The 27,068-nt window shown below is 33.1% G+C and overlaps 1 protein-coding gene across 8 annotated transcripts in view; it reads right to left on the bottom strand.

Annotated features, from left to right (window-relative positions):
- The window catches only part of LOC136981103 (homeobox protein Meis1-like), an 82,183-nt gene extending 70,331 nt beyond the window's left edge, over positions 1 to 11,852 (bottom strand). The window contains exons 1-5 of one of the 8 annotated variants that reach the window (XM_067277372.1): positions 11,396 to 11,852; positions 11,096 to 11,316; positions 8,424 to 8,565; positions 1,728 to 1,778; positions 1,601 to 1,651 (exon numbers count right to left, since the gene is read on the bottom strand). In XM_067277372.1, the coding sequence (XP_067133473.1) occupies positions 1,601 to 1,651; positions 1,728 to 1,778; positions 8,424 to 8,565; positions 11,096 to 11,316; positions 11,396 to 11,407 (477 nt within the window). In that variant the 5' untranslated portion in view covers positions 11,408 to 11,852. The remainder of the gene's footprint in view (positions 1 to 1,600; positions 1,652 to 1,727; positions 1,779 to 8,423; positions 8,566 to 11,095; positions 11,317 to 11,395) is intronic. The other 7 variants (XM_067277366.1, XM_067277367.1, XM_067277369.1 and 4 more) reach the window with 7 other exon arrangements.
- Between the last annotated feature and the right edge of the window lie 15,216 nt (positions 11,853 to 27,068).

Genomic DNA, 27,068 nt, shown 5'->3' with positions numbered 1-27,068 from the left:
TTAACTTCTACCAAGCAGCATATAGCATACTCTTCTTTTAAGACACGGTGGCTCCGTGGGTATATTTGTTCTAATTGATTAAATTAAAGAGAAAACGTTTGAAAATATAAGCAGAACTGCATTGTAGATTGTACGAGAGAAGCTAAAGGCCTCGTGTTTAGAATATTAAAAATTGATCTTTAAACGTTGAAAGATTAACATTTTCGAGTCAAGAAAATGTAATATCTGATGCTTCCGATGCGTCTGGAGTTGAAAAATAAAAAAATACGAGCCACCACACCCAAAAAGATACAGTATACTACACATAAAACATTAAAAAACAATTTGGAAAAAATAAATAATATTTTCACTTACATCGCTGGGAGAGCCTCAGAGAAAATAGAACTAGAAATTCATGCTACTATACTACCAAAGAGCGATATATTTAATATTATAGAGGCATGAGCATGCATTGAAGAAGAGAACTACTTTATTAGAATGAGCTTGCCCGGGGTTGACGGGATGCTATCCACACCAGATGCCTGTCGGGTGTTACTCTACTCAATTTTCACCTTCTTATCTTCTGCAATGATTCATGGTAGCTGCTGCTTTCCTACCATGGAGTAAGCGCAGCTAATGGGCGTCTCTTTTCCCTCCTTGTATATACAGAATGCATTATTTACAACAACTGCTTCTCCGGATGTAAAATTGTTATTGTTAACAAGGAGAAATGAATATGAGCTAGCATTTTTTCTTTCTCTCTTTCCTGTTCGCTCGTTACGTGATGAGAAATGTTGCTTTGTTATTGCAATTGCATTTTTGTGTTGGGAATGTGTAAGTATCCGATAACGCTATAATGAGGGAGAAGTTCGGTAATCGCCGAGGATTTTCTCACTGAAATTGGCTGTTGATTTGTTTTATAACTGCACAAGTGCAGTTAGCTTGTTTTGCCCGATGGGAAATTGTTCTAGTGTCGTTTTTATCTCTCCCGTCTTTACTTTCCTCCCCCAAAAGACTAAATTTACACGTCCCTCGTTCCGTAGCTCCTACGGCTCTAACTATAATACCACATATGTTAAACCCGTTACTAGCTTCTTGCACGCCAGAAACGGCCTTTTTTTCAATGTTTTGGATCCGAAACATTGGCGGGGATGGGCCGTAATACTGTATGTTTTGTCAGAGCTCGGGGTATAGAGAAGCGAAGCCGCCCCCCCTGCGCTATCGAGCTGCTTTTCCAGCTTTTCCAACGTCTGGGGAAATGGAAAAAAAATATAAAAAATTTCTTCATTCGAGCCAATTCAGACAAACACCTCGAACTGGTCCAATATTCTCTATATATTTCTCGTTGAGTGGGTCCTGTCACCTACACATGTATCTATTATATCCATGTCAGTAGCACCTGACGCTGTAGAAGTCGCACCGCGATCAATAAGCATGCTCGCCCAACAGTAAACCATTACATGGATAGCAGAATAGAACACCAGTTAGCCCTCCATATATAATAACAGAAAAGAGAGAGAGTAGAGAGTGAGAGAGACAGAGAGAGAGACAGAGAGAGAGAAGAGTGCAGGGAGAGACAGAGAGAAGAGAAGGGGAAACAAAAAAGCTAGGAAATACTTACAAGGCTGTCTAACTCGGGATTTGGTACGTAATATGGTTTTTCCTGTCTAATCTGCAACGGTAACAAATAAAAAAGCAAAAGTAAGACCAAACGACACTAAGACAGAGTACAAGAAGAAGATACTTACTAGAGTGTCTAATTCTTCGTCACAAGTGTAGGGTAGGTTTTCGGTCATGATCTGAAAGTTGAAGAGAGAGTTTCAGCCCGAGATCGCTAAGGGATCTCTCTAGGCTACTCTTTTGTGTATTCTGTTTCAAACTACACCCGCCCGAAAACTTACATTCTCTTTATTTATTTTTTCTTTTCTAGATACAGACCGAATTGTGTGAATGATACATTCAAATCCCACCTCACCCGCCCGTGTTTTTACACACTTACACCGTTCATTTAGTGTTTCATAACCGAATTTTTACCACTTGTAACTCGAATGTTACTTAATTTTCTTTATCAAATTTGATATCGTATACTTATCCAAATATAGATTCGGATTAAAAAAGAGCTTAGGATTTCAATTTTCATTGTTTTCTCGTCGTAGTTTCATCAAACCCTGCATACAACAGGCTTAAATTCCAAAAATAATTTGATTTGGTTTCGAATTTTTTTGTTTTCTCGTCATTTCTCTTATATAATAGCACGGTTCAGCTTCGCCAGAATAAATCGAAGGACTTAACAACAATTTATTCAACTTGCAGCACATAGTTTTTGGTTACTTATAGCTTAAATCTCTTCAATAACTCTCTCTGGTTTCGAGAGCTTGTCACACCCGAAACTCGCTCTTAAACACGAAATATTGTTTCGATTTTTTTAACACTGGAGGCTACTAGCATGCCTAATTAGGCCTACACTTAAACGGAATAAATTGAAAGATTTACTTCGATAAATCTTGTCAGAGCACGGCTTAAATGTCTCAATAACTCACTCGACAGGAATTTCTCACACCCGAAACTTGACTTAAACACGAAATATTGTTTACCTTTTAGCATTCAATCGCCTGCATTGGCAATTACCACACTGGCAAGCATGTTGCAGATTCGAGCCCTCCTTATACAACATTTTACTTAAACTCGGTGATAATTCCTTGGTTTTTGCAATTTTATGTATTCAAATCTTTGTGTTGCGTTACTTTACATTTAAGAAGCTACCCGCGTCTGGAAAGACGTGACTCCGCATACCTTGTCCGTATCTTAATTTAGCTTGATTCAAAAAAGAATATTCTTTGTATTTTTGTGACAACTTAACACCGATAAACGTCAACCGTTTGATATAATTTGATACCTTGCAAGTAACTTAATATCCGTAGTAACTCCTTTCTTCTGCAGATCAAAGATATCTTAAATTTTAAAGAATAAAGTTGTCACCTTTATATTATTTCACTGACGTCGATCAAAATATTTACTCGCCACATCCAATCGTATCCATCGTTAACCCCCAAAATTTCAAACAGGCGTTAAATAATTTTTATTTCTCGACATCCTCCTACTTAAATCTTTAATTATAAAGTTAAATTGCATCAAAAGTAATAAGATTTTCTTGTTTTTAACGCGCGCAGCACCTTCTTAGGTCTTAAATTCACAGCAACAACTCAGATTTTGAAGCCTTTCTAATACAAAATATAATTAGAATTCGACGAGTAAACCTCGAATTATAATGGCTTAGCATCACCGGGATTATAATTTATCCATAAAAAAACACGTTTAAATCATACTTTACGGCTTTAAACAACGATCTTAAACACTATTTTCTCCCCTCCCTTAACTAAATTCATTTCCATCTGCACCAGATAGTGAGCATAAGGCAAAGAATAGACTCGAAATTCTTTTTTCTAATGTATAATTTATTCTGATAAGGGCTTACGCGACTTCATTAATGGATTTGATAGCAAGAAATAAGATTTTTCTAATCTATAAAGCAGTAGAGAGGAGTCGAGAGACGAAGGGGAAAAAAGACTTTTTAATTAGGAATATTCTTGAAGAAACAAAGGGATTAATCCGGTAGTTGGACTGTAGATAACTTTATTAATACCTGCTAATTATCTATAAAAAGATTAGATCTTATCTAAAAATACTTATCTAGATAATAAAATTAATTATCGTCATCCAGATGGTCTTTTTTCGTCTTTTTTAATTTAATTTCCACCGTGAAAAATGAATAATATCTTCACTGTTAGGCGTTGCGAAGTTAAGACTTCATCACATTCTACGCCATCCGTCAATTAAAATTTGCCTTCTAAAAATATCAATTAGTCCATTTTCAAAATTTAAACGTCTTTCTTACTCGCAACAATCTAAATTTTGGACTTTTTAATCCTTTCTTCTACTGGTTAAAGTCGAAATTCCTAAAAAAGCACTGTGTGCACGTACCGTACTGTTCTAGAGAGGACTTTTTCTACTGGAAACTCGGCTGTTTTCAAAGCTGAAGCGTTTTTCTCTACTTACAAGTATCAAAATTAAATACTTTTTTGTAATAATTTATACTGGATAAGATTAAAACTTGCTTAAAAGGAACAAGATTCTAGTAATAGACAAGAATCCTAGGACTTGTCCCAACAGAAATTTGCTCTTTACAAATATTTTATAATTATATTCTCAAATTTTAAGTGTTTTTCTATGTTTCTTAAGATACAAAAACATCAAAAACTTCTTTTTTTTGTATCAGATGAGGTCGAAATTAACTTCCAGGAAGCGAGGATCTAGTGTTAAGAACTGTATAACTATTAATAGGCAGTGAATTGTAAGAAATTAAACTATCGGCAGATATTCCTTGTAAAACGTTGAAATTAAGTAGGTTTTACGAAATAATCTAATTAAATTAGACCTTCCGAAATATTCGAATTTTGTACGCAATTAATGTAAATATTTGTTAAAGTTTACGAAACTGAATCGTTCAGAAGTGAGATTTATTATTATTATTATTTTAAATAATTACTGTATTCTGTTACGAGATAGTCCACGAGCTATAAAAATTCAGCTTCATTTTAAAAGAAAAATTGTGAATTGCAATTTTGATTGTGTCTAGAAGCTCCCAAAACATAAAAATGCCTTTTAAAATCGAACTTGGGCCATCTTTTAAAACGAAAAAGTACGGCAGCTTAAAAGGCTCTTTAAAGTTTTTAAGAATTGGGAAATTCGGCCAGATACTTTAAAGAGCTTCCAGTTGTTCTAAGTTGACAACCTTCGAAATATTCTTTATAATTATACAGAAAATTTGTCAAAGATATCTTTTAAGGGCCGTAAAAATCATTAAAATATACGAAAAAGCAAAGGAAATCTTAAGAAAATAAAATTCGAAAGGGCCTTGTGTACGCTCGTATCTCGTACAATTTATTTTAGTTGGAAATTATTTTCAAAAAGTATATATAAACAAATAGATTTGTAAAAGTAAACAGAGCAACAGCTGCAATCTTACATTTTGCCAGTCTCTCTCTCCGAGTAAATTTGTTTAACCTCTAAGTCATATAAGCAATTAAATTCCCTTCAAAAATTTTAAATTTAGCACATTTAAATTCAAATAAATTCGAAATTTCCAACGTTTTCTACCAGAAAACGGCCGAGAACGGTTCAAAGTTTGCCTTCTCCGCTCCTCGAGATCAGACTTCAAGTTTTAAGCGTGGTGTAAATAACGTTTACGAAAATATCATTTCGTAATTAAGTTATTTAATGCTTAAAAAATATTCGAAACTGGAAATAGTTTTCCACTTGTTTCGGGATAACTTAGGCTCAATTAGAGAAAATAGATAATGCTGACGATAATTACAGAAGATTGATAGGCTCGGATAATAGAAGTATGCTTAAGATAATATCGACATGTGTCAAATTTTTGATTTTTAGGCCATTCACGGCGAATTTATTAGTATAATTTAAGCAATAACCCATTTCATTTCGTCTTATTTCTCAATTAAACAGTAACTGCCTCTGTGTTGGCCGTGTCAATCAGTTTAAAATTCTTCCGGTACAAGTTAGTTTCATATATTAAATTCAGCAGTTCAGTTACTTAGACTACATTTACTTCAATGGTTCCACTAGAGTAATTCGAATAAACTCTGTTATAAGTGAAGCAAAATGCGATTAAACTAGATTTTAAGAGATCAAAAAGTAGACGAGGAAAAAATATACGCGTATCGATGCCAAGAGTTTGTTAAAGCTGCTTTGGGTTCAGGTCACAACTTTGACCAAACTTGAACCGGGCGACCTTCAACGCTTCACCATATTTAGAACGAACGACAAAGAAAAGGCAGAAAACACAAAAACCGGGATATTTCGGCCCGAATGCCCTCGCCATTCTTTTACATTAGGTAAAGCCTAGAAAATGGACAGGCCCGAGACTGCCCTTGGTCGGGGCCTAAGAGGTAATACGAAAGCTAGAGCAGTTTTTCCATTCTCTTACATTACGTATGGCTTAAGAGGTGGTAAAGAAGGCCCAATACACCCGTCGATTCTTTACACTACACGGGATCTAAAAGGTAGGCACTCTTCCATTCCTGGTCTAGAACGTTGAAAAGACGGTTATACTATTTCATTCACCCAGATCAGATAGGGCCTAAGAGATTTTAAAGAGGCCCGAGGCATTTTTTAAAAGCCAGATACGTCGTAAGAAGGGAAAAGACGAAGAGGACTCTTCACTCTTTTATATTAAATAGGGCCTAGGTGGCGTAAGAAGGCCCAAAACAGTAAGGCAGTGTGGTAGGAAAGGTGGCAAGCGAGTAAGTAAGAAAAATCCGATAAACCCAATTATAATCCGGATGAAAAATGGAGAGAGACGAGGAGCAAGTTGGACAAATAAATCTCCATAAAAGAGGAAGAGACGAAAGCATCTGTCTAAAAACACACAATAAACAGAAGAAAAGTATGAATGGCAAAGGAGAAAAATATAAAAAAAGTAAAGATGATGGCGTATCCATCGATTGTGAAGAAGGAATGGTAAAACCCTACGCACATTTAAAATACATCATCGCTTTGGATATTTGCATTTACGAAAGGTGATAAATCATCGACTCTATTAGAAGGGAAGAACGCCAGGGATTTCAGATGCAATCTTGCACTCATCAAATATTTAACTGCGAGCTGACTACGGACTGCCTTTCGGCGTAAACCTGACAGCTTGTATTTATAACACGCAGCATCTCCTGTACATCGTTTAATATTCTCGGTAAAATAGCCAGCGACACAGTCGACAGGTTACGTTCACTCCTTTGCTTCTCCTGACACAACGCGCCACGTTTCTCCTACCTACTAAAGGATTTACTCTAGCTCCTTTGGCCAAATTGCTTTACTGGATATTCTCCCTATATATATCTACTCCTATTTTGACTCCTTAATGGTTAATTTACCTCGATGCTTCTCCAACGCCTCTCCACTTTTGCCATCTTGTTTTCCACATCCTGTTTTCTGGGATTTGCAACTCGTACGTCTGTTCCAAATCCTAGTTTTACTCCAGCTCCAACTCCGATCTTTTACTAAAGGTGACGAGTATTGACCCTAGGGTGTCTTTCTTGCCATGCGTGACCCCCGTTCCTTCTTCTAACTGCCACTTTTACTAAGAGATTTGATTAAAGTAAACTCGCTTGTTTACCGAGTAGCATTCGTTCTGCACGCTTATAAACTCCAATTAGATTAGTCGAAAAATTCCACTAAATACACTACTAAAAATATTCCTATAGTAATTTCAAATCACCCTATTTATCATTTACTACTGTATTCATTTCCATTTTTAATCTTTCCATAAATACACACAGCTAACGGTTACTCATTAATATTAAACACTCGATAAAAAGTATGCTACTATAGCATCGAATTAGAAAATCCGTTTGGTCTATTCGTTATAATGCTGTCCCATTAACAAAACAAAACAATAAATTATTAAATCAAAACACCGCTAAGAGTAATAGTGTGTAATATTAAACTGTTACTACAGTAACAAAGTTTTATTTATATAAATACTAGATTAACGATCAACTCCCGAATTGTTACTATAGTAGTTATTGATTGGCCGATCTTTACTGTCTGCTTTTTTCATTCAGGCCTTTTTATATACCGACAGACTGAGCAGCTGTGTCGACCGACCGCTTCGAAAACCCTCAAAATATACAAAATATACCCCCGGAAAGCCCCTTCGAACCCTCGTCACTCATTAACTACCATCTAATTAATTACAAATAGTAATTATGTTTCAAAAATCCCTCCATTTTACACCCCAAAATCGTAGTCTTGCAGCCTCTCTCCACAAGCCTGGAGCGCTACTGAAATTCTTTCTGTTGTTGAAGCCGTTTTCTTAAGTAAATTACACACATATTTTTTAAAATTTTATCGCTTCTAAACCGATGATAAAGCTGATATTTATATCTATAGTAGCCATATCAAAAAGCGACTTTGATATAGGATAAGGCCTACTATTATTTAATGTATCACTAGCTAGGCCTATTTATTAAGGCCTTTTTTTAAAGGGGGCACAACCACGCCCTATTTAGCCTTCGAACAAAGAGGATATTAAGCAAGATGGCCGCGAAACAGTCGAGTGTCAACAGATGATAACAATGTACAGTATATATATATATATATACGTAACAGAGGATTGCCGTCTCGATTACAACACACAACCTTCACTAGAAAAAAGAAGTCTTATACATTTTTTTTTTTTTTTTTTTTGTTTTTGCTTAAACTTTACAATAACAGAGAGTTATTTAGAGGTTAAAAACACATACAGATAGATTTACAAACCATAAAGATTTTCGTTAGGCCCTATCAGGTGCAGTGGAAAGTGTCATTGTTTGCCTTATCTCCCATCAAAGAGCTAGCACAAAAAGATAATAATGCTACAATTCGCTAACCTGTTTAGCAAATACAGCGATGTCCTCGTTAAAAGATTCTGATGAACATACGTCCCCACCTGCAATTCCCGGTTCTCGAGGTGTACAAGTTGCAAGTTCGCACTTCTCGAATATCAGTGCCAGGAGGGGAAAGAGTGGGTGGCTGCAAAATAAAAAAAATTAAAAAATCTCTTCGTTAGATAAAGTACAGATCTTACGTCTTGCATAACTTTTATATTAATAAGAGTATAAATAATTGCCACAGAAAGTCGCAGACTCTTACTATTCTGTATGCTAATTTATACATATTTCACTATAGAATACAAGACACATGCACGTTATGTCAGGCGTAACTTAACTTCTCTATTAATGAAAAACACAACTAAATGTAACAAAAGCGCAGCTTCTCTCCATTTTCTAGTCTAATTAAACGCTTTTAGTGTTTAATACCTTCTCCTATATTAACAGAAGTGTAACTAAGACTAAGCGCAACAGAAAGTCGTAGATTTTGTTATTTTGTATTCTAACCTAAACACATTTTAATGTAGAATGTACTGTACTCGCACAGACACACACACACACACACACGTCATTCTCCAGTAACAAACACGCAACATCTAGTGTAACTTAACAAGACAATTTTTGTTTTAAGTCGATCAAATGTCGTCGTTAAAGTTACCAGAATAACCTTTTAAACAAAATTATCTCTTACAAAATACAATTTAATTCTTGTTTAATCACAATTAACAATTTTTTGTAATTAATTTACAGAGCTAAATTTCATATAAACACTTTTTATCGGGGATATTTTTATATATTCAATATACTCCATTTTCTAGTATGAAAGAAGTTGTTGATGCTAATTTAATATTATATTACACGCGAAATACAGTATTAAATATCTAATAACATAAATATTAATTAAGTCGGTGGTATAATTTAAAGCAATATTTGAAATTAATAATAACAATATCTTTTAGAAACATTTACTTTCAAATTAAATCACTAAAAAGTAAGAAAGTAAATTTCTCGTATTAATTTACACACACAACACAACACAAACAAAGGTTTGTCATCTACAGAATTTTATATAATTAAAACTTAAAACTTTCTCTTTACAAATTAAACACAATATTGAGTCTTTCGTAATAGAATCAACAATACATCTGCTAACAGAAAAACTTTCCTGAATTAGTGTTTATTCAATACACCAGAAAAGTTTGTAAATCCTGTTCTCCCTTAGTGCTAACTGCGTTTCATACAACTTAATTTTAGTGTTGGCTTAATAAATTCTCTGCCAATTTGGTGCGGAAATTAATTAATAGAAATGGAATAATGTCTGAAAATCATTGTGAGCATTCTCTTTTTAGTAACATTATCTACTTGAAACGTGACTACCTGTTGTTTATGTCTTGTTTATAGAGCACTTTCAGGAATTAGACGTGTGTACTAATGCAAAAGTCCAGCAAATCCCAAGGTTTTTGTGTGTCCTTAAGTTACAATTCTAAACGAAGCCCCTAAGGTAATGAAAACTACAATTAGGCCTGGTTAATTCCTAGATAAACCTTTAAAATTCTAAGAAGTAAATAAAGTCTAGTTCATTACACAAATTTCAAAAACAGCTCTCAATGCCCGCAGTTTATACACAGTTATGTGATTCAAAAGTGTATTGTAAACTTCTTTTTTCTGTAATAACACGCGCTTTATATTTTTTCTGTGTTAAAAACGGTATAAAAGTGCGAGGAAGAAGAAGTAATAAGTCTATAAACACTTCTTCATTTATAAGGAACGAAAAAAGGAACCGAGATAAGCAAGATAATTATAGATAATCACAGTCGGATCAATAATAGAGGCGCTTCCACAACTGCACTTCACTTTCCCTTTTCTACCTTGTTCGAGTTTATACCCTGGCCCTAGGGAGGTCTTACAGAGCCGGTGACACAGTCTAGATGTCTTGTTAATTGCTACCAACAATACCAGAGACGGGATTAAGAAAGTGTCACAGTATATCCCGACTGCACGTCCAGCTTGTCCGGCAAGTGGAGTGGAATCAATGGCTTCTGCAACAAACACTTAAAGTTCTGCTGCCATTTCCAATTGTAAGTCGCTCGTCTAAACTAAACGGATAAAGATTACTTCTTCCCTTTATCCCCATTACGAAGCTGCAGTTGGAGTGGATGGAAAAAAGTACCAGATCTCTACACACTCGCCTTTGCGAAAGTGTACGACAGCACTAGCAGCTGCACAAGCAGCACTAGTAACCAAGTGTGCGTGGAATATAAAAACGTACACGTCGTAAAATTTGTATGTCTATCGTAAATAAATAATTAAACTATAGGCTTTATTGCATAATAGGCTCTTAAAATTCATTGCCCCTTTTTAATTTATCGTAACAACTCTTACGCTAGGATACTGCTATAAAGCGAAAAGGGCTTAAAAAATCCGATACTTAATTTAATTACTGTGTAATCGTTAATTGAATACTTTTACACTTTTCCTCGGTGTTCGAGCCTTTCCCAGGCTTCCAGTCGTGTTAAACTGATGTTCTTTCCCCGCTCTAACTTAGCTACAATTTGGCCAACTTTTTGGCAACTCGGTGACGTGTAATTGGAGTGTTTACTCTATTACGGCGTGTCGGGTTTAGGTCACATTTGTGCTGCGAAAGCGCCATAGGAAAAAAAAATTTAACTTACCCGTAAATGGCATCTTTGTCTCTCTTATGAACATCGGGCACGGAGCCCATAACGTGATTGGACATGACCGAAGAAACGTGATTTCCATGATACTGGTGCATGGCAGGCGTGTGATTCATGTGAGGCGCATGAGACAAGGTCTGCATGGACCTGTGGGCGTGTGGATCGTAGATCGAAGCCGGGCCATCCATAGCCCCATAGTGGGACATCGTATCTTCGTACTGCGGGTCAACAAAATCAGCTTTACTTAAACCTATAGGGGCACGAACTAGATCAAAAAAGTCGGGTGTTAGCACTTACCCTCTGTGCCATCGGGTTGTTAGGCCAAGCTCTAGGCACGACGTCCACCGGCTAGGCCGGCCCGAAACATCTAAAGTACTACACCCCCGATTCTATCAGATGGCAAACTGATTACGAACGAAAGACGATTAGAGCTAGTGTTAAAAGTTATCACACCACAGTGTCGAGCGGGCCGGAAGCGAAGTCAAGTTAAGGTGACACTATCGAAGTTTTCAACGTTACAGGATGGAGTAGCGGCACCGCTACACCAGCGCGTGCATGGAGTCGACTGACTGCCTCTGATTGTCGGACAATACCACTTCTAGCGTCTGGGTAGATGGCGTGGTTAGTTCCTTTTCCAGCTCTACTATTGGTCGGTGGTGTGTCGGCGCGGCGCGGCGCGGGTGGCTTGGTGCGCCGCGCCGGCGCAACCACATCGCTAATGAGAAGATATTCGGACGTGAACTATTTCTGTACTTATTTTTTCTGCCCTCCTCCTTTTCAACGCTATCACTCGCGCTTCTTACCAAACTGCAACGAAAATAGAGTTGGAACGACGCTTAAAGAAAGCAAAAAAGAAAATGAAAAAAGTAAATGGCGAAGAAAGATGATTGCGTCGAGAATGTACAAGTAATTAGGTGCCTTTATTTATACCATTCTCTTGTGTTTTAATGAAACAGGCTTTATTTATAGAGTCTTGCCACACGACTCGTAGCCGAGAACGCTTCTTTGTCTGCCGTTTTTTGCCTTCCCTTCCGCTCGAAGCTCACTTTTTTAAAAGTCAATAGGAATCTCGGATTCGAATCGTGTCTCGGTAGCATCACACTGCGGCACTTTTATCAGCATTGGAGCATGCTGTTAGACCTATATACGGATTCTTTCAGCTGTTTTTCCTTAACCAGTTTCCTTCTATAAGAATGTTTCCTCTTTATCAGGTGATTTGATTTCCAAACAATCTACGGGAGGACAAAAACAAACAATAATTATCTGTGCATCGCTTCCTTTTACATTAAACTTCTCGCCGCATTTAACCTAATTTGTCACACCATGTCGAATTTATTCTTACTTTGTATATATATGTATACGGGATTGATCTCGGTGTTACGCAATGGTGGCCTTATGTCGAGTGCTCCGCAGCATCGACGTCGATAGAACTGGCAAATTCGAAGGGTAAAGCTGCGACGAGAAGAAAAACGAACGTATGACAATTGCGCCGACGGAAAAGTATTAAATGCTACGGAAATAGGTAAAAAGCGGGCAATAATTTGCAAGTTTGCGTTATGTAAACGAGACAAACTCGGAGACACGTTGTGTATAATAAAGAAAATTATGTTTTACTAATCGATTTGCACATATCTTTACATGTACGTGACTCTAATATACATATATATATTGTATAAACAGCCAATAGAACTGCACATCACGATGAATATTAAAATAAAAGCGCATTAATATTTATGACGTCTGCATGACTTTGCCATATTTTCATAAATATATACCATAAGACATTAACACATTTTCGATATTTACGTATGTTTACAATTATTTTACCCTTAAAAATCTTGAAATTCGAATGGTAAACCCCTTTTTATATACTTAGCGAATGCTTTACCGATTCCCGAATCATTTTGACACATTGTAACGCTGACAGTGATTGGTCGATCCCCTTTGCTTCACATTCGCTTTAATTATTGTGTTTACAACAGATTGATTGCTGTTATGAAGCGCAGCAACTCCCTACACGACTCGCCAATTACTCCTTAACGCAAAGCAAACTGCAACAACTATTTATCGAAGAAGTGCCACTTTTCCGCCTCGCTACTGCGATAAAAATTCAATTATTGTTCGAATTTTATTCTCTTCTCCTTTAAGATAATTTGATGCAGCGCCAGAAAAATCTCCAAGATTTCGATTCTGGGGTGTGGCATTCCTCGACCCAGAGATCCGAATCGGAAATTTTCTTCTTTCTTCGCTTAATTCGCGGTAAACAAGCGAGACAAACCTGATAAACTTGTACCCTCTTCCGCTAGGCACATAAATATGTTTTATTCAAACTCGAGTCCTTAATCTTCTACACAGATGGCTGCTTTTTTCGACTCGGAAGCCACCAAAAATAGAAAATAAAAAGTGGCGAAAATCGGGAACTCTGCGAGAAATCTCAATCATCATCTACGTAATTATCCGAAATCGTAATGAATTTTTAAAGATAATCATCCACTTTTTTGGGCCTCGTGCGAAAATCATTTTTATCTTCTTCGGCGGTTCGGAAATTATTAATTAGCTCGGGGCTTATTATTTATTAGCTTCGACGGGCCTCTTTAGTTATTGGGTTGCCGTATCCGAAGGTGGCACATCTATCCATCTGCTTTGACATTTATTGAAGTCATTATTTATTGCAAACAACATGCAAACACGACTATTTTCTAACCCCCTATTTGATCCGTTAATAGCTTACTCAGAAGTTACTTTTGCTTTTTTTTTATTAAGCTAGAACTTGTAGGTTCTGTCTCCTTCCCCCTCTTCGGCTATCTTTCTCCGAGCTCCCGCTCAAAGCAAGGAAGAGAGAATGAATGCGATAAAGGAAATTTTCTTTCTTTTTTATTTTTAAACCAAGAACCTTTTTTGAAATTATTTTATTCTTTGCAAAAATCTTTATATCGATTGTTGAGACGAATTTCTTTACAGAGTTGTTCTCAAACGATTAATCGAATCTCTTTCTCATCGGAATTTTAAAGTAAATTGTCGAGATGAAGAAGATTAATCAGTCTTCTCCGAGGAAATAAATTTTCTCTCCATTTTTCTTCTTTTCTATTTAAGTACGTATTTAAAGCGGTTCTAGTTAAATTCTCTAACAAGGATCTAATGTGTTTCGGGAGTTAAGTTTAATAAAGATAAGCTCCATTCGTCCAAATAAGCTTAAAAGTTTCCCTAAAAATTTATCTTAATTCTTAACAATGTTCTAATGAATTTATTCGAATTAAAATCTGTTTTAAAATTCTTGATTTTAATATAAAAACTGGCTTGTAAGTCGTGTAAACAATTAACACAAAGTCTATGTTAACGTCTGTAAGCAACACGCAATTCCAAGGTATATTATCTTAAATTGATGTCAATAATTTAATATTAATTTACCGTACATTCTACCCTAAATAAGATTCTGATGACGACAATTAAAATTTAATAAGCGTCATTAGCAAAATTACGAAACGACAATAGATCTATTATTCTGAGTTATCATTTTTTTGAAAATTTTAATTGAACAGTCAGCATGAATAGGTCTAGTAATTTTTTATAGCAATAAAATCTCGAGTTTTAACATCTCTACAAACATTTAAAAGAAAAGATCATTATGTAGTGAAAAACTTCCATTTTGTGGCTACAAAAGTTTAATTTTATGTAGAAATTGGGGTTTTGATCCTTTTCGGGAGCCTTTGTATGCCCGAGGGATGTTAAGATTTTATTCAATCTTTTTCAAAGACTCGTCCTCCGTAGGTACAGTACCGAGAGGGCCTTTATTCGGGTTCGTTATAGGTTCGGGTGGGCCCACTGGAAGCGCAGACAGTTTTTATTCACGCTCGCCACTCGATCGATCGGGCTTAGGCTACTATCGACGCTAATGTGGCTCTTGTTTATTTAATTATAGGCTCGACTAGGCGCAACGAGCACTTTTTAGTGCACATTGCGGGTCTGGACTTTCTATATTGGCCAAGAAGCCTTCATTCGTGCTTGCCGTAAGTTCGACCGGCCCACAATGAAGCGTCCGGGGAAGAACGGAACCAGAAGACTCTTTCTATTCTTGAGAACCCCACTCAATTTGATCCCGGCCTTTTAAAGTGGCAGACACACGCTTTAGCCCAGTGATCCTCAAAGTGGGGGTCGTGAAAAATATTTGGGGGGTCGCTGAAAAATTGATGCCAGATCAATTTTTTCAAATATTTTATAAATTTACTATGGATTCATGTTTAGAAATAATAGAAATAAAAAATATATAAATAATTTTACTTAAATAAATTGCACATATAAATAATATTTAAATACGAGCCTAACCCCCTCCCTCCGGGATGTTTTTCGACACATACTTATTCTTCGGGGGTCCTTTGAAATTTTTAAGTGCAGAAGGGGGTCGCGGTCCAAAAAGATTGAGAAACACTGCTTTAGCCTACCGAATTGGAATAGAAATTATATTATATCATTTTATATAATATAAGATGGATTTATAAGTGGAATTTTGTAATTTTCAAGCGTAGAAACTTCAATTAAATCACAACTCTATGTCAAAGTATTGGCTCTTTTTAACTTACTAAACGGCCGAACCGTCATCGTATTATATAATAATATTTTTTAATTTTTAAGCCTTACAAGCTGTAAAGAGTAATATTTTAATATTGGAAATGTGAACAAAACAGTTTATAATGAAGAAAAAGAAGTCAAAGAAGAGGGTAAACGTTTTAATATGAACAACTTTTAAGTTACTTTTCGAGCATCCGCATACGATTACATTAATTAATGCCGTATAAAAGTAACTGTGTACAAACTGCATACTTACAGTAATTCCGTTTGTCAGCAGCCGATAAAGAATTACGAATATTAATTTAAGCACAAAAATCAAGCTTTATTCTCCGTGTTCCTTACACTACAAATATTTGAATTACACGCCGTTTGTACGGGCAAGAATGCCTGTAAATTAAGAGTACATATTTAAGTATCCCGCATATTAAGCATAGCGAATTATGATTAATGGATTTGATGTTTTTATCCCTTTGCCGATACCATCAAAAAACAGTTGTAAAAGGAATATAAATCTTATAAAGTGATTTTTAATAGACTTAAAAGTACATCCGAGGAAGAAAAAGAAAAATAGAAAGAGAGCCCGTCCCTAGTCGGAAAATAATTGCAATTGCAAAGAAGAAGCAATCTAGAAAGAAGAGTGTCTTCCGTGAAAACACGCTACAACAATACACAAAGGTTAATTCTTAGAGAAACCAGCGAACATGTCGGAAACAATTTTGAACACATGTTCGATGCGAACAACCATCCGATTTAAATAAATCTGCTGCACAGGAATCGATGGCAATGGAATTGTGTGCATCTCCGGGGAATAGCCAACCCAATCTGGCTAAACGGACTGAATATCCAAGGAATAGGAAACGGTGATTCGTTTTCTTGTCTTATTTCCAACTGTTCTTTTATTATCTCTGCAAAATCGATGCCATTCGACTCTTCTCTAATATATTCCAACAGAAGCTCTTTTCGGTAGAACTTGCACAAACCGATACTTTTTAAACTCCCCATCGTCCATCCCATCCGAGAAATTCCTACCTTCTTTACGTTTGTTCGTCTAGCAAAATACCACAGTCGACTCCACCGCAATCTCTTTACAGCGGCCACCGTACAGCCCGGGCTGCGCCTCAAACACTGCAGGCCTACATTAAATACTGCACGTATGCATCTGAGGGGCAGAGTCTAACAAACGAAGCTACTTCCAGCCTTTGTTTAATGTACTGACCTGTACAATTCACCCAAAGAATCTGTAAAAAACCTACTTTAATTGCGACTCGAACCATTGACCTCTTCTTATTAAAAACACATTAAAATTTCTCTCTCGAGCATAGATTAATTAATATTTGGGTAAGGTTCCGTTTAAGATTTAACTACTTTAAGCTGATGTGTGTCGTTTAAATTGATGAGTTGGGTGGAGCGCAAAATAAACAAAATTCAATTTGATGAAATTCAAATTATATTCTTAAGATGTAAATTGGCCGCCGTGTAACCCTTAACAGTGCGCGTAGGTGTCCACACAATGTTTGGAAGTTTCAAAGATAAAAAATAAAATAAAAGATCTTATCTTATTGGTTTGAATAAAGTGTAAGTTAGATAAGGACGATTTTCGACTACTCTTACAGTACATCACCTTATTCTTATAATTACACTCGAGAGAGGGGTGGAGCCGTTTCTCGTTATTAAACTAACTATCCCTAGTGTAAAAGAAGAATAAATAAATTCTTCAACAAACAACTACCGAAAAGTTTCCTTGTAAGTTGACAAGAGAGGTAAAATTTTTTTAAATATTTTTTTAATCGGGTCTCTTCAATCGTAACCAAATAAGGAAAGTTCGTTATATTAAACCGCAAAATAATTACAAGGCACTGAAATCCGTCTAGTTTAAGAAATTATTCGTAATTTTAACTAAAATGAATCATTTTAACTTGTAACAAGGATCTACGAGACGCCTGACGAACTAAAGGTCTCGAGTCTTTCTTACTACTTAGTGGAGGGAAATTCGTCGTGTGCTTAACCTACACATTACAGCTTAAATTTGTCCCTGGCTAGGGCGTACTTTTATTGAGAATACCGAGGCTCGGCTCCCTGGCTACGTCTCCTTATCTATCTGTACACATAGGCTATACACATTTTTCCCTATAAAAAATTACATTATTAGAAAAAATAATTTATTATTGAGGAAAAATCTAGTGTTTTACGATGTGTTAAGATATGAATTTTAAATGTAAATTAAGAAAGAAATAATGCAATTATAAATTACGAGAACCGATGGAAAGCCCCTGTGAGCAAATCGATACGAAGAACGAACATTGATGGATGAGTATTAAATAACAAGTCGTACTAAAACGGAAGTATAAAAGAAACATCATTAACATAAACACAAATTACACATCGGTTTTATTCTTCTTGACAGTTAATTTAATCTTAAGTTTCGTAAGGGAATTGAATAATAACTTTTCGAATTTCATTAATTTCTTTATTTATTTTTACTTTGATTCTTTGATGGATTTAGGAAATAAATTGATAAAAATTGATGTGTGAAAAATTACAGTCGAGATTTATTTTTTCTTCTCGAATATAGCCTGTTCTAAAAGATAGTTCTGTAATGCGTACAATCCTTTTAAAAATGAAATTAAATTAGGATTTTTGTGTATTAAGTTATACTGCATCGTGCAAAGAAATGAGTGCCGTTCCTTGGAGACAAGGAGAAAACGAGAAGAATTACGCAAGTTCGTTCTTACAATTTTTATTCATTCTAAGCTGCAGCTTTTTGTGTCCTCCTCCGAACTAGTAAATATTATTAAAAAAGGAGAGTTTGAAAGGCTTTAAGTTACACCTCTTTAAACTTATAACACTCTAATCTAAATTTGAAGCATATTTTAAAAATGTTTCGTTCTCTGAGATAATTCAAGATAATAGGAATATTTCGTGCAGATAAGTTTTTACATTCGCATCCAAATATAGGGAAACTCTCAAAATTTAGTATTTTATATAAAAACACAACACAAAAATGATATAAGATTTGTTTTAATGAGTGTTAAAAAATGTAACTTCTATACGTTCTATTGATTTGATTCTCTTGTTTTTATGTCTTTCGGAAAGGAGATTTCGTAGGTGAGTAACCTGGGACTCATTCGCTTCTCCGAATCTGCTTACACTTATCTGTATCCATCTATCAAAACAAAATTTAAAATTATAAGAAATTTCTATTTAACGAGGTTAATACAGTGAATTCAACATACAATTTTTATTTTATTATGATAATATATAGGCCTATACAATATTTACAATAAAAATAATTGTTTAATATATAAATACTTAAGAATTGTGAAGCTGTTACAACATTTTTAAGCCGTATATTTCTTTAAATATAGGTAACAAAACATTAATTAAGGGTAAGTTTCAAATTCAACCATATCATTTCTTTAATGTTGTTTCTATTTCCTCATACGCAATATGCAATATCCTATATGCCAGTCACTTTAACCTCAATAATAAAACAGTTATAGTCACAATATTCTTTTAATAAATTTTTCATAGTAAATGGCATAATATACAAGAAAGCAGAAAAAATATAATTTTTTCCTCACAATACCCGATCCATCGTTTAGGATAAAACAATGAAACATCTACCGTTCTCTTATTTATCCCCCTAAATAAATGCTATTTCGGTCAACTTTTGCTAACTTTTAATAATTTTTTAATGATTACAGACTCAATTAATCGTGCAACAACCCTTTTTATCATGCTTAAAAAGTAATGCTACATCATCCAAGTAGCAACTATTATCGAAGTTGTATTTTTTCACACGCAGCTTTGTAGACTTTCATCCGTAAAAATTCGTTTACGAAGAAACTTCAAGAATTAAACAAGTATTTTCAAAAGAAACCAGAACTGAATTTCGATACTGACAAGTAAATATTAATACATTTTCAATAGGTCTGTCGGAAAATCGTAATACAATGATGTTGAAGCAACATTAATATTATTTTGCTCAGTTCAGAACAATTCCAGATCGTTTTGCTTCCTCCAAAACAAAATCCAAATGTTTAATTCAAAGTTTTTAAATTTAAAAGCGAATATTTGTTATTTTGCTAAGGTTTGTATTTAATTTTAATGTAATTTATGCAAATTATTTCAAATTATTTCTACAACTTTGTCCACATCTTATCACAAGGAGAGTAGCAGCATCGCATTTATGGGGCTCACAAAACGTTAATCGATCCGTTCTCTTCTCTATTTCTGACAGGCCAACATAGAATTATGATCATACTTTAAATACTTTTATAAGTAAGTCCATATTGTGATATAACAGCATACAGAAGATATTGAAAGCGTTATCTGAATACAGTTATATATTTATCTAATAATAAAGGAATACGTAGACTATTATAGGCCTACAAGTTCTCTTAAGTCTAAAAGAGGCTCTCATTATTGATATATTCTACAAGTGTTAAATAGTTTAGATACAATGTCTCTATCACAGACTTATCCTAAAGTAAAATTTATACTCATATTTATTTATAAATTATTTATGTAATTTATAAAACATGTAGATTTATGTGTTATTCAAATATTGCGCATTATTAATAAGCTAACACTTGGCTACAGGTATTCACAGCTGCTAGCCTGCTTGATAATAAAAGTCTATTTTAACACAAAACTCGTGCTGATTTCCAACATCCAAACAATAAAAGCTCGTAGGCCTTTGTTTACGTAACACCAAATTTTTTTTTTACAGATTATAGATTCTAAAAATAGCAATTTATGGATACGATGTGATCTATAACATAGTCTAAATAGAATGATTTAAAATTGTGTCGTATAGACTTAAATAACATTAGCATAGTATCAAGATATATATATATATATCATAGATCTATGACATATTTATAACACACGTACTGTATAGTAAACTTACATATCGTGTAAAATGAATGAAGAGAATCATTAGATATGAGAGCTGAAAATTAGATATATCAATAGGTTAATTGTGTTTTTTATACGTTAATTATTTAAAACCTTTCGTACAATTTATAAGCTTTATAAGAATATTTCCTGATAAAACCTATCTAAATTTCAGAAAGTATTTAAGATTCGGGTACAGAAAGATGTTTCGTTTCAAAGTTAAGGTTTATTATAGCTTACAAAAGATACGTTTGTTGTTATAACACCACATTCAGGTAGGCTATGCTATAAATACAAAGGTGTATTGTACTAAAGTATAATACGTCTTTGTATTTATTATAATATTGTTTATTTATAATATACTATGAATAGTACTAGTACTATATTCGCATGGCGCATAGTATAATGCTAGCATTTATAATATTATTATAATACATCTAGATTTATTATAATTTAAAAATCTTTATCTCTTCTCAATGTTTTATTTATTTGAAGATCAGATAGTCCTCAGACCAAAATTTAAGATAATTTCGAAGACAAAATCTAGGACTTGGATTTTTCGGGAGGGTGTCCAGTACAGTACATAAGCTAAGTAGTATTTTGAGAATAAATATTTTCTACAATCCAACTGCGCTAGTATTCTATAAGTTAAAAGAAATCATTGTTCTTTCGAATATGTATATATTGTTGTAGAACCTTCCTATTGTGTTTTACGTAGATTAAACTGATATCATTCAATTATTTACTATACTTTTAGTAAATACCCATTTTCAGAGCTATCAAACTTTGCGCTGTACTGTACATGTACAGTGCATAGAATATTTTAAATACATTATTTAAACACCACAAATAATAAAAATACGTAAAGAACTGTAATTTCACATAAACTTTTCTCTGATAATAATTTAAATATTTGTTATTTTGCTAAAGTAAAATAGTCCATTGTTTATTTATTGTAAAACAGCCATTAAAACCTTTAACGTAGCACACAATAGTTTAAAAAATGTCGCATAAATTATTATATATATAAAACAATACAGTATTATGCAAATAGCGACATTTTTAATTAAAAATCAGTAGTTATAATTATTTTTAGAAGATTAAAAAAATTCCCGCATAGTCCAGGCTTGAAAACGAAATTTAAGAAATGAAGAATATCAAATCTTTTGTTGTCATTTTAAGTTAAAAGTTTTGTCAAATCGAAGGAGAAACTTTAATGTAGAAGTTAAGTTGAAATAAATATTTCTTCGAGCAAAAATGAAGGAGGGGAAAAAGAAACAAAAACGAAAAAAGGAAGAACAACAGTCACCTGCGGAGTCAGACAGGTGGGCGTAACGCGCTTTAACTGAATGATGGATAAAAATCTACTATTGGTTACGTGTTAGAATAGGCGTGGCTAAGACGGAACCAATAAGTGACAGGTTGTCAAGTTCAAGCGAGTTGCGTGACGTTTCCATTCGTTTTGCTTCTACCCTTTACTCGAGGAAGTTTTTTGCGTGTTTAATCATCGCTATTCACTTAAAAATAAATTTGATTCTTTCCGATATTTTACATTTATCAAGCAATTTTTCCACATTTTTTAAATCGTTATCATTTATATAAAACCGTTTAAGTTTAATTTTTAAGTCGGTACTTTAAATAAATAGCAGATTGATAAATAAAGATTATATAGAAGATATATCTCGAACTTAAGCTTAGATCTTTGATCTGTTTATTTATTATCCATTCTATCGCAGTAGTTATTGAGCTTTCGAACAAAAGTGCAGTGGTTTTTGTATTTTCTCCTACATTTTCTTCATTTTTTATGTAATCCAAGACAATAACCGGACTAAAAGTAATGTATTCAATCTTATGTCCTGTTCAATAAGTATGTAGGGCGGTCATTTCTAATTGAATATGCTTCGTGTTGTAAGAATTTAGATCTATATCATCTTCAAATAGATCATACTTGAGAATAGCCTAGATAATTTATCCCTGTTAGGTCTCTATATGCACGAAACAAACAACTAGGCTACATTATGTTAATTAATTTGTTCGAGTGATCTTAACTTGTAAGAAGTTTAATTTTGCGCTTAGATTGTCTACTATCAAAACTGTACAAACCTTCGTCGTACCAAGTAGATTATATAAAAAATCATCTTGAAATAATCTTAATTGCTTTGATAATTAACTTAAATTGCAATTAAAATGACTATATAATATAATATAAGGACATTGAGGTATATTAATTTAAATTGACTACATAATAATTTTATAGTCTTTACGAAGCTACCAAAAATTAATTACGATACTTAGAGCTATTGAATTAAACTGAATTGTAAATAAATGAACTCCTTTACATTAAATTTATGAATTTATCAGCATTTTTAAACTATAAATTCATCGTTTACTTAAGCATAGTACTTTTTCCAGATTTGAAGAGTTATTCTGCGCTTAGTAAGTTAAGTGATAAGAGAAGTGTTTCAAATAGTTTAATATCAATCATGTTCTAAAGTTAAAATCGATTTTTGTGTAATTTAATTTTGAAAATTAATTTAACTCTTAGAGAATCTAATTTATTATTTAAACAAACTTTTTCCTTGTACAGTACGTTGTTTGGCTCTATTGTTTTTTTTTTCCCAGCAGATTGTCACTTTGCATCGACATCAAATATATGCTACATTTTTTTTTATTTAAAGTTCCTGTACGGTTTGATGTACCCAAGATATATTTACTTTTCGGTTATTATTCTGTAGCAGAAGGTTATCAAAATCATATGTCTACCCAATTAAACCCTTTTATCTTTCAGGAATTGAATATAATCTGTATTCTCTGGCATCCAGATTCTTCTACTGGAAAAAATCAAACTTATCGTTAATAGACTAATTTATAACAAGAAATGCATTTATCTTATAGAAAAATGGTTAAAAATGAAACTATTTTTAGCAACTTTATTTGGGCTGTACTACAGGATGGCCCTAAACTCAGTTAGCTGAATTTAGGTCCACGTAGTTATAAAAAGAAAATTTCTGTCTTATACGGTCATATTTTTACAAATTTTGTGAAAGAACGTCGTTTCACGTTGTTCCAAACTCAATTTAGAAATCACACTGACAAGTTCAGGCTATTTGAAACACAATACACGGTGAAATGACTTTTAGGCCAACCCATATTTAACCAGGAATGATTTTTATAATATTTAAAGATTTACGATAATATCCTGGTTAAATATAGCCTGTATACACACTCGAATTCCTAAATTTATGGATGATTTAATATTAAATATAATCTTTTAACGATGATGATGTAAAAAATGTATGTAGCAGAATTATTATCCTTTGAGTAAATGACTAAAAAATCGATTTTCTCGAAAGATTTTAGCTTATTTTCCACCATTTTTCAAAATTTCTCCGAGTTTTTTTTTATATTAATTATTAATTAAATTTAAAATTAAGATAGTTATTTAATTTTTCAATCTGTACTGCACTCCAGTTAGCAATTTACTTTATCTACACCTATTTATAATGCGCTTCTCCTCATGTTTTTTCTTCATAAAATATTCCAAAACTCTAGTTATTTATTTACAAACTCTTCAAACTTTAAATTTTACTTTTAACTTCTTAAAAAATTAAAAAATATCGACGAAGAAAATACGCGAATAATCTGTTTACAAGTAGACTCAGCAGCTAAATATTCCCTTATTGAAGTAGACTTGGCAGTTAAATATCATTATAATAAGATGACTTGGCAGATAAACAAAATTATAATATGATCCAGCAACTAAATAACTCTTGTGTGGAACACGTTCAGCAGAAATAAATTGAAGCTAAATAAGCATACAAATGACGGTAATTAATATTAAACATACGAAGCTTTCGTAATAACAAACTAAATTGTGGCGTGTGAGATTAAAATTCCATATTTGTCGAATATTTTTGAGTTAAATATCGAATTTCTGGAAAGGAAGACGGGTCAGACACGTTACAACATACGTCTCCTCTATTCTTTCTATTGATTTTGACAATTAATTGACAGCATCTCTTGGAACAACTCGTAAATAAATAGCGTGGTGCCAGTTTCATTTTCTTTGGGAATGTCATTGTCTTTCGTATAAAATACACCAGAAGTATTTATTTTCCAGATATTAATCAAAATTAAAAGAAAATTCAGGTAAGCGACGCTTCGAAAACTACTTTTTGGAGCCGACTTTGCGAAAATATTCTTATTCTCCGAGTAAAGTTAAAACTTGTGCTAGATGACAGGCAAAATTTCGTTGTATATCCGAATATCGAAGGTAAATTTATATAAATTGCTTCTGAAACTATCCACAGATGAATTCTGCTAGTTTAAATGATGCAGATCTAAGCTAACGCATTGTATATGAGAGATAAATTAAGTTCTACGTAAGCAACTGTACTCAAACACCAGAACACTTGCCGAGCTCACTGCAATTTTAATTTCTAACGTTTTCAACCTATTTTTTACAGGTCGTCTTCGGGAAAATTTTACAGTTCTACATTCGAACATAAAGCTTTCGAATTCTGGCCACATTTAAAATTTTCCAAATCTTTAAAAAATTTATTACATTAAAGGATTAAATAATAAATATTAAACCAACCACAAACAAATGATTAATACACTACTAACCAACAAACATAAAAATAAATAAATATTGCATCGAAAGTACATTAAACCAGTTAAAGCTGTCGTGCCCTTTTATTATTTAATCTTTTAATGTAATAAATTTTTAAAGATTTGGAAAATTTTAAATGTGGCCAGCATTCGAAAGCTTTATGTTCGAATGTAGAACCGTAAAATTTTCCCGAAGACGACCTGTTTGAAGGTTGTTTGAGGTTGAAAACGTTAGAAATTAAAGTTGCAGTGAGCTCGGCAAGTGTTCTGGTGTTTGAGTGTAGTTGTAAGTAATCGGCTGAGGAAGTGAAGATTGTTCTACGTCAGCCTTTAATTTGATTTATATTATACAATTTTATAAGCTCTATCGATATTTTATCGTAGTTTTCGATGCATGAAAATTAAAATTATTTAGATATTTTTTACACCAAAATTATACAAGAGATAATTTGTTATATTTATTTATTTTATCGAGTTAATATAGTCAAGTGTTTTGAAGGAATAAAAGCATAAAGATAAATAGGGACTATTTAAAATTCCTTATTTATTTAGGGATTCATCCAAAAGGCAAATAAAAATATTCTTTTCTTTGGTTCGATATTAGGCCTATTACTTTTTTAGGAATAGCATAGCTTATTCCTATATTATTCCTAAAATGTGTAAAGTTAAAATAGACATTTTTTACCTATTTTAGGAAAAATTTATAGAAATAGAATAAACTAAATTCAATTTTAAGAATTTTACACCTTCTTCAAATACAAAATAACAGAGCCTAATTAAAAGTTAATTTTAAAAAGTTTTAATTATTGTGTATTAATTTTTAAAATATTAATCAAAACTGTTGATATATTTATCAATATTTATTTCCCCGAGCAAAAGATTGCATTCGGGGCCATTTTAATTACAGTTGAAAAAGACCAGACGGTAGGAGGTGCACGTCATTTTCTATTTATTTTATTTTTTATTTATAGTTTTTCTTTCATAATTGTTACATAATTTCCGCGTGTTGTACAGATTTCATAAAAAAAACTTTATACGCTTTATATACTTTGTTATAATTTATTAATCGAGCCAATGCCATGTTCTTCCCATAAGCATATATGGAAGAATCATTCCTATACTTTGTACATTAATCATTTTAAACTTCTTTAACAATATTTATCTTTTAAATATTCATTTTTATCCTTATTTTCTTAATTATACATCTCAATTTTCTCTCCTAGTAGCCGAAATCATTTTTTATATTTTAAATTCGCTTAAGAAAAAGGGAACATTATTTCTCTTCGTTGCTGCTTAACAAAATTAATCCTTTTTAATTATATTAATTAATAATTTTGGTATAGTTATTTCATTTGACACTGTAGCAATTTTGAACCATTTATCACGAATTTTCGCAAAAAAACAATTGTATTTTATAGAGATTTTTAATAAGGTTTTATGCGAATGAAGCAAAATTTTAGAAATTTTTACTAGCCTATATTTGCAAGGTTAACACGAAATTATTTTGCAATTATGCCCTTCTCAAAATTGCATATCTATTCGAAAATATAGAATAAATAAAGGCCTCTCTACTTTAAAATAATTATACTATTCAATAAATAACTACTAAAAGAAGAGTTACGAAACTTTTTATTATATATTCAATTACTTTTTGTTGTTAAAAATGATAATATAAACCATTTATTTTCTAAAAAGCAGAAAAACTGTCATATAAATAAATGACCTTACGTACTGTACAGTACAAAAATGTGTAGGGCCTAATTAACGAGTCAGAAAAGACGGAAAGTCTTCCACGGCAGAAAAAAGTGAGGATTTGCTAATTAAGAGCAACGCAAAGAATTGTTCTCTGTTAAAAAAACACACAAATTTGACATTTTTCTATAATTATTTTGTA

Source organism: Centruroides vittatus, unplaced genomic scaffold, assembly GCF_030686945.1.
Source record: "Centruroides vittatus isolate TY-2023 unplaced genomic scaffold, ASM3068694v2 contig_743, whole genome shotgun sequence".
NCBI classification, from domain to species: Eukaryota; Metazoa; Arthropoda; class Arachnida; order Scorpiones; family Buthidae; genus Centruroides; species Centruroides vittatus.
Note: the sequence above shows the minus strand (reverse complement) of the source record. Positions and strands in the feature narration are given on the sequence as shown.